Raw genomic sequence first — 9198 nt, 5'->3', positions numbered from 1 at the left:
TAAGCAAACGGAAGCGGAATTTTACATATTACACCCCCCCACATTTAAGCGCTTTTCTGGTTCCAACGACGAATTCTAGTAGCCTTTTTCCTCCTACTAAATTTATTTAATATACGGTGTTGTTTGCAAATATTCCTAAAAAATGTGCCCGTGGGGTGGGGAGGAGAATAGAATAACGTAGAGACAAGAAGAATAAACCAACTATTCCACGTCTCTATCTAAGCTTAAAAGGAGAATTGTCACGCGTAACCCAGTCGTACCCCCACACATGCAACGGATAACTTTATCCAGACCCGAGACGAATAGCATTTATCCGAAGAAACGGATCTGGAAGGGCAGATAACGGTGCTCCTATCCTCGCCTTTCCTTCCCTGCTCCATGGCTTTATGCTGAACGGGTTGACGTGGAAGAAGGACGTTCATGTAAACGAAGGTACTTTTTTTTCGTTTTTTGAGAAGGACGTAAACGAGGGTATTAATAAGTGGGTGATTTATTGCGGGACGAATCTTACATAACCAGCAGGACTCTTTCATATGGTTAGTTACACTATGACCCCTTAACTATTAGTCATTTTCATTTTCATCCCCTCAAACCCTAATTGTTTGTATCAACAGAAATTACGATAACGCCAACGGGGTTGAAGAAGAGAAAAACAACAACAACAAGGGTTTAAGGTCCATGTCATGATGAAGATGCCCTTAAATGTTAGTGGTGGTGATAAGTGACGATCATAATGAGATTTATATTTAGGATTAAAATTTGAGAATAAGATGAGAATAAAAGTTTGAAGGAGAGAATGTGATGATATGTTGTTAGAAACCCTAACAAGAGCCTAATAAAAAAAAATTATTTGATAATTTTAAATATTCGAAGGGAGTCAAATTATTAGAGAAAAAGAAAAGATGAGGGGGTGAATATGAAAACCACCGTTACTTTTTTTTTTTTTGGGTTTAAATTTCATTTTGCATAAAGTAAATTTGGATTAAAAAAATGGTTCTGCGATCCAGTTGCTCTCGTATATAAATATATTGTTGTTGTTGAAAGAGAACCTTAAAAAATAATATAATCATAAAAGCGGATTGAACAAAAGAAAGAAGTCTACTAATTATAGCTTGTACTTCACCTTTTGACTGGTGGATATGTGGTGATTACTTCGCTAGTTCGTCTAGGAAACGTGACCCGAATCCACGACTTTTGGTGGTGGTGGTCATCGAAGCGGATTCTGAGGATTCGTAAGTAACAAATGCTATGGGCTCGAGGCCGCTTAAAGATGGTATCAATTCAAGTTTTAATATAAATTTTAAGACATATGGTGATCTACCTTCTCTTCCCCAAGATCGTCAGCCTGGCGTGGTCCTCCGTTGCATATGCGTCCAAAAGCTCAGCTCCATTCTCCCACTCCTACCTCGCACGACCCACGGTGATCTCTCCTCCCCCTTCCTCAACTCTCGTCTTGAAGACCCGCCTCTCCGCTGTCGATCACCTCCACCTTCTTCACTCTGCATGCATGCATAGCGACGCCTTGCTGAGCTCGACGGTGGCGAATGGCAAGGCCTGGAAGCCAATATCTCCAAAACCAAGCTTTGCTAGAATCTTCGCCATTTTTTTTGGGTTTGCAGTGCTGAGCTTTATTTGTGGTCGTATTGTGTTGTTTTGATTGGGTTCTCTTGGGGCGTGGACGGTGAAGAAGAAGCCGAGGCTTCGGAGGATGGCAGCGAGCTTTGTTGACTGATGCTAACAGGGGTTCACGTTAAAGGAGAAATCGATCAGACTTGAACTCGCTTAAACCAACCAAAAGGTGTGATACTTGGTGGGCCAAAGCCCAATGTAAAGGCTAAAAACCATAGATCAGCCCATAGAATCTGACGACTTATAGAGTTTGACCTCCTAGTAGCTTCAGTTATACTATGCAACTCACTTAGAACCGACACTTGTCATCTATATGATGATACCAAAAAAAAAACTGGTGCTAAAGTATGAGAATAATAGTAATATATCATTCAACATGATGCATTTCTTTTGACTTCATACCTCTAATCCTTCCCTCTAATCGTTGTCTAATTGCATGTCCTTCTCGTGACTAGGCTATTTGTTTGGTGTAGTACACTAGCTATCTAAATATAAATAAAACGTGCCTTATCTGATCTTATTTACTTGTCACGTACGCACACCGTGGCCTTGAGAACCTTGGTCCAGAAGTCCAAACAGCCATCAGAGAAGGGAGCACGACACCTACTACGATCTGTTGTCAAGATTAGCGGCTGCACGAAAGCTGAAGCAAGGGGCACACCTATCTGGTGCTTTATAACTCGTGCAAACACGAATCTTGAGACGGACCAGGGAGGAATCTATCCGTTACACTTAAATCGTACCTGTCTTGCGTCCGAGAACTTTCCATGGACTGCACTCCGTAGCAACCATTCTCGTGGGCCTGGCTATTAAAACAGTGGAAATTACGAAGCAGCCCTCATCCACCAGACTCTGTCTTCTTCTATCTTCTGCCGGCTGAGGCCATTTATGGTAAGTAAGAGAAGGGCAAACCCGTCAGTCGAAATTTCTCGTAATCCATTATCTAAGCAGCGCGAATCGCCCGCATTATGTAGACAGACAGAGAGAGAGAGAGAGAGAGAAACGATGAAGAAGAGAAGGAAAACAGCGGTGCTCTTCTCACTCGCGGCTCTCATACTCTTATGCTACTCCACTCCCTCTACAGCCGTCGATCTTCTCTTCAACGGCTTCGATCCATCGGACCTCCTCCTCTATGCGGACGCCACCGTCGTCCCCGGCCGCCGCTACATCTCCCTCACGGCTCCCTCCAATTTCTCCATCGGCCGCGCCCTCCACCGGAACCCTATCCCCACGCGCCGCTCCAGCGACATCCTCCCCTTCTCCGCATCCTTCATCTTCTCCATCGCCCCGATCCCAGACGTACTCCCCGGCCACGGCCTCGCCTTCCTCTTCGCCCCCGCCCCCGGAACCCTGGGAGCCACGTCAGCGCAGAACCTCGGCCTCTTCAACCTCTCCTCCAACCGCGACAACTCCTCTCGCGTCCTTGCCGTCGAATTCGACGTCTTCCAGAACCCCGAGTTCTTCGACATCAACGCCAATCATGTCGGCGTCGACCGCAACTCACTCACCTCCATCGCCGCCGCATCCGCCGGATACTGGCCTGACGACGGCTCCTCCGGCTTCGTCAACCTCACCCTCAACGATGGATCCAACTATCAGGCCTGGATCGACTACGCCGGCGGGAGGCTCAATGTCACCATGGCGCCGGCGATTATCGGCCGGAAGCCGCGCCGCCCCCTCATCTCCGTCGATATCGACCTCTCCGATCTGTTCCTCGACGAGATGTACGTCGGGTTTTGCGCCGCCACCGGGAAGCTGGTGGAACACCACCGCGTCTTGGCCTGGAGCTTTAGCAACTCCAATTTCTCGCTCGGCGACGGGCTAATAACCTCAAATCTTCCAGATTTCATCTCCAAGAGTCCCCGATCTAGCTCCAGATCGGGTAAACTCGTCGCCGTGATCTCCGCCACGGCGGCGATCACGTTTATCTCCGCCGTGGCTGCCTTAATCATACTAATCTACCGTCGTCGAAGAAGGATAGATATAGAGAAGGGGAAAGGGGGAGACGAAGAGGCGGTGGAGGAATGGGAGTTAGAATACTGGCCTCACCGTATCGGGTATCGGAAGATACTTATCGCTACGGATAACTTCTCGGATAAGAATCTTATCGGCTCCGGCGGTAACGGGCGGGTGTACAAGGGGGTCTTATCCGGCGCCGAAGTCGCCGTAAAGCTCTTCTCCCAGGAAGATGCGAAGCAATTCGCCGCCGAAGTCTCCAGCCTCGGCCGCCTCAAGCACCGAAACCTCGTCGGCCTCCGCGGCTGGTGCCGCACCCGCAAAGCTGGCGCCGGGTTCGGGGAGGTGATGGCACTTGTTTACGACTTCATGGTGAACGGCAGCCTGGATAGCTGGATATTCGACCGACCCGAACCGTTGGATTGGGGATCGAGGGCCAGGATCCTCCGCGAGGTGGCGTCGGCGGTGCAGTACCTCCACGAAGGGTGGGGCGAGGCTTGCGTGCTCCACCGCGATATTAAGGCGAGCAATGTGCTGCTCGACCGGTCCATGACGGCCAGGCTCGGGGATTTCGGGCTCGCCCGGGCCCACCCGCACGGCTCGGCCGGCCTAGGGACGACACGCGTCGTCGGCTCCGCGGGGTACTTGGCCCCGGAAATCGTGCGGAATGGGAAGGCCACGTCAGCGACCGACGTGTACGCCTTTGGCGTGCTGGCGTTGGAAATGGTGACCGGGAGGAGGGCGGTGGAGGAGGGAAGGCCGCCGCTGGTGGAGTGGGCGAGGAGTGACGTGGCGTGGGATGAGGTGGTGGATCCCAGGGTGAGGGGTACCGAGGGGTACGATGACGTGGATGTGGAAAGGACGGTGAGGGTGGGTTTGGAATGCACGTGCGACGATCGAAAGGAGAGGCCGACGATGAGATGGGTGGCGGCGGCGCTCGAGGGGGCCGACGATGACACGTGGCTGTCGGAGGAGACGTTGGGGAGCACCGGGGATCGAATGACGTGGCGATGGGCTCGGCGGGGAGAAGCCCAGCTACGGCACCTGACGTTCGAGGAGCTAAGGCAGTCCATGTCCGGATCCACGTCGCTCTCCGGCTCAGATTTGATCGTCGAGGGCCGGTGACACGCGTCGCGCATCGACCTCAGGAGTTGTACACTGTCACATGTGCCCTTATTTTATTCAGTTCAAAGTTTGTTCCTCTTTGTCGTTTCAAACGTAGATTTGAGATCTCTAAGTCCAACTTATGAAATTATTTTTTTATTTTCCATGTAAATTTTAATCATTCCATTGTAAGACATACGACCGAAAAGAGAAGAAGTAAAATAACATCACTATCTCCTACAGCTAGCATTTGTTTGTTTTTATGAAAATTTTAGCTAGTTGCTATGTCCGTCACTCTCAAATTGCTTTCAGGTGATGCACGGAGTGTAGAAGATTGTTGATCCAAAAGTTGGGCCAGACTTGAAGTGGTTTTTAAACTGACCTTTTCCTACCGAGGAAGCTCAAGCTTACGCTAACTAAGACCATTTCATGAAGTTAAAAGTCAATCGACAAGTTTTTCTAATACACATTCAAACAGCTAATAACATAACTTATATGTTCACTAACTAATTAGCAAAGTATGAGTCCTCTCCAGATAAGGATAATGCATCACTTATTTTACTTAATTTCAACTTTTAAAATCAACTGTCAGTAATTTTCTCTGTTGATTTGACAACCCTACATTCTATTCAAACCCTCAAATATTCTTGAGGATCTCATTTGCGTCAGCCGATTTTAAATAAAAGCAATCTCTTAAGCTTACTTTTGTCTAGAAAAATTGCGAGAGTTTGGTCGTGGGTTTGACATTCAACGTTTTCCTGGCAACTAACTGAGTTCATTGTAAAATCCGACAGAAGAAGTCATGGCAAAGTATAAATATCAATGTCCTTGAGACTTGCTCCATACAATCTGTAATCAATTTTTTATTGACCCAATCTATTGTTGAAATAAACCTTTATTTATGCTTTAGAAAGCCCCTGCAGACCTACACAGAATACCATGTCAAAAGATTTATTTTTTTTTTAACACCATATTGGTATTTTTAGAGCGTCAAGATCCTCAGACACATCCCAAAAAAGCCCATTTGAAGCCAATTTGCTGTAAACAATAATAAAGAGTTGCAAAAAGTCAGCTTGGTCAAGGGATCTGATCTGCCTAAACCTGATCAGAAGCATTTAAAACTGAAAAAATAGGACCGACTTAAAGAAGAACACCCTCAAATGGACCCATATAAAGCCCACTAGTTTTAAACAATATAGAATGGAATTGTCTTAGCCTCTTAGGCCAAGTTTTGTGATACTATCTTACTTGCAATCTCTGATATGATTAGTCTACGCGTTCATGATCTAACTAATATGTTGACAAATACTAATACTTTGTAACGCGTAAAATGTCATGCATAAAATATCACAAGCAACTTGGCCAGGCTGCTCATCAACATTTTCAACTCAACAGGCTGGTCAAATTTGAAGACTTAGCTGCAAAATAAGAACTAAAATAATTGCATTATATCTTTCTCCATCCAGAGAAAATAATCAGTAGTTTTAGAATGCTGCTTGATTAGAGTATTTAATAAACCAACACGCTTGCAACTGCCCACTCCACCCAAAGGTATCAAGGAATATTAATGGGACATGGGGCTCACACAGCATCACTCCTCTAGGAAAAGAAATCCAATTAATAAACCAGATAAGGCAAGAGCTAACAGGCTACCATCAGTGGTAGGTGGAATGCTTGAATCTAACTAACTCAAACTTATGGACAACAACATTATATATGGATTACTCGAGAAACACGACGAACCTTTGACAAAAATACAAAAGTCTTAAACTTTCAATAAATGGAGGAGGTCAATGTTTAGTGTCGACGATATCTTACAAGCTACATAGATCGATATTTTCACCATCAATACATATTTAAGTATATATGTGATGCACAGAGCAACAACAACAACCCCATAGTGCACATTAGTGTAAGACAATATTTCCTATTAGCTTACCAGAGGTACAGACAGTAAACAATTTGCTGGAGTTCAGACAGATGAGTTGACTCTTTTGTCATTATTGATCCTAATTCAGCCTACCAGCTCTAAGATGTACAAGCAAATGTAACCTCTGAATTAAATTTTACTGCAACTATATAGAAGATGCTTGTTGTAAATCGTAAGGTGTAATGTGATCTACTTCCGGACATGCAAAGTAAAATAGGTCGGACCCCAACCAGCCCAGGCAGTAACACTTATCCTTATACTTCATGTTTGTTGAGGAATGATATACTTGTTTGCACTGTGGTTGGAGTTGCCCTCTAATCAGGGACCTTCCTCTAAGTGATTCTTATGTAATTTACTCTTTCTTATTTTAAAAGCTTAAATGGATATAAACCCTTAATATACACTGCGAAAGCACATAAGCTGTTCCTCGCTTCCTGCCACTTGAGCATAGACTAATTCTCCAACTGGTTTTGATACTTGGATCTCAACAAAATACGGCAAAGGATTTCATTCTCATCAACTACATATCATGATCAAGGAGATCTGTGGAAGTTCAGAAAGACATCATCTAATTGCACAATCTCTTTGCCTACAAGTTGTTTGCGTCAAACATGCACAGATACTAAACCAACCAGCTTTCGTCACCTACTGTCCTAGTCCACAATCATTAAAAGATATAGCAAGTATTGTCAGTAATCTTTTCAGAACGGTAGGTAAATATTGATAGCTATTCAGCACTAACAAATAACAATGTGCATCGATGAGTAGATGTATTTATAATGTGTTCTGCTATAATCGATGAATCCGATGACAAAGAGTATGGCGAATAACATCTCAATTGAAACGCACAACCCTTTGAATAATTTAAGATAAACTTGTCAAATTTTCTACACAAAATTAGGTATAAACCGAGAATTTTCCTCATCATCCTTATAGTATCTTCGAATTTATTCACAGGAACCGCTACAGATCTAACCCAAACCCCAAAACCAATTCAGAAACTGGCCTAGATTGAAGCACGTAATGAAGGGGTTAAAAAGAACGCCATACCATCGCAAGAAACGATCCAATGCTTGGAAGAAGAACTGGTGAAGAAGCGGGGATCCGAGCCAAGCTGCTCCGAATCCAAACTTCTTTATTGTTAGCGATCGCCTAATCGAGTTTTAGAAACGAGAAAAAGGGAGGAAAGGAGAGGAGTAAAGCCCACGATGGCACTTTTGGATTTGAATTCTTATTGGGCCCAGAAGGCACGTATCTGATCTAGGCCGGGTCAAAAATAATCGGGTTTAACCCGGTAAGACCAACTTGAATCCGGCCCATACTCGGATGCATATATGATAGTTAATATTTAGTAAATTTTTATTAGAATATTTTCTCACTTGTATTACCAAGATGCTAATCTCTTTGGCCTTGTTTGATTTGAGTCTAGGAACACCTCCTAAACTGGCTCAGTAATTAATATCTAATCAAGTTTACTCTTCAAAAAATTAACTAATTAAATTCAGGATTTAGTCTCAAACTAAACAAAACTTAATGCATTGGTGTTTTTTTTTTTTTGAATTAATGTATTGGTGTTACGATGAGAGTGGGTTGTGGTTATATATGGATGCAACTAAATGAACTTATATTGGATTAGCTCGATGCGATGGTTAGATAAGTGGTTCGACAGCAAGACTTAGAGCAATATATTCATGACATTTAGTTCGGAACAATAACTCAACGATGAGCGCAATTTAAAACCTATACTAGACGATTTAATGTGTTGGCTAGTATTTAATAGTGTCTAAATGCTTCTGTATCTAAAGAGAGTTAGTCGTTTGTCTAAAGATCCACAATTAAAGAGAGTTAGTCGGGTGGAGATAGAGTCCGCGGCTTAGTTGAGTTAGTCGGGTGGAGAGTTTAAAGAGAGTTGGCCGTGATAAACTCTCCACCCGACTAACTCTCTTTAATTAGTCGTGCTCAGTTAGTCGGGTGGAGATAGACTAGCTCAGCTCAGTTAGTTGTGCTCAGCTCAGCTCAGCTCACTTCATTCCTTAACTAAAGAGAGTTAGTCGGGTGGAGATAGAGTCCGCGGCTTAGTTGCTGTAAAGGGATATTCTAAATAAAACTCAGATTTTAAAAAAAAAAAAACCTCTCATCTAATCCACCGATAGACATGAGAAATTATCTTCAAACATTTCCATTTCAGTTAAGATTTTATCTCTGATTTAAAAGATTCTTTGTGATTATTTCATTGAACTTTTTTTTAATTCATGTAATTAAAAAACGAACCGATCCGATTCTTCTTTTTTTGCGTGGATTCGAGCGTAATTAGGAAGAATTTTAGGGATTTAATCATTATTTAGAAAATAAAAAATAAAAATAAAAACATCTCATCTAATCAACCGATAGACATGAGAAATATGAGAAATTATCCTCAAAGATTTCGATTCCAGTTACAATTTTATCTCTTAGAAAGATTTAAAAGATTCTTTGTGATTATTTCTAACAGATTGACTTTTTTTTTAACTCATCCAATTAAAAACGAAACGATCCGATTTTTCTTTCTTTTGCGTGCATTCTAGCGTAATTAAAGAGGA

At 43.5% G+C, this 9198-nt stretch overlaps 1 protein-coding gene across 1 annotated transcript; it reads left to right on the top strand.

Annotated features, from left to right (window-relative positions):
- Positions 1–2588: 2588 nt before the first annotated feature.
- On the top strand, positions 2589–4931 carry LOC140764362 (probable L-type lectin-domain containing receptor kinase VII.2). Its single transcript, XM_073102899.1, has one exon. It carries the CDS (start codon positions 2635–2637, stop codon positions 4708–4710), a length of 2076 nt encoding a protein of 691 aa, XP_072959000.1. The 5' UTR covers positions 2589–2634; the 3' UTR covers positions 4711–4931.
- Positions 4932–9198: the final 4267 nt, after the last annotated feature.

The sequence above is a fragment of the Typha angustifolia genome, chromosome 1 (genome assembly GCF_048772165.1).
Source record: "Typha angustifolia cultivar Huaian chromosome 1, ASM4877216v1, whole genome shotgun sequence".
Classification (NCBI taxonomy): Eukaryota; Viridiplantae; Streptophyta; class Magnoliopsida; order Poales; family Typhaceae; genus Typha; species Typha angustifolia.
The sequence above is the reverse complement of the archived record's forward strand: the minus strand, read 5'-3'. Positions and strand labels throughout refer to the sequence as shown.

Bases quoted from the DNA above. Each gene is read 5' to 3' on its own strand.
- LOC140764362 (XM_073102899.1), top strand. From the start codon at position 2,635: ATGAAGAAGAGAAGGAAAACAGCGGTGCTCTTCTCACTCGCGGCTCTC.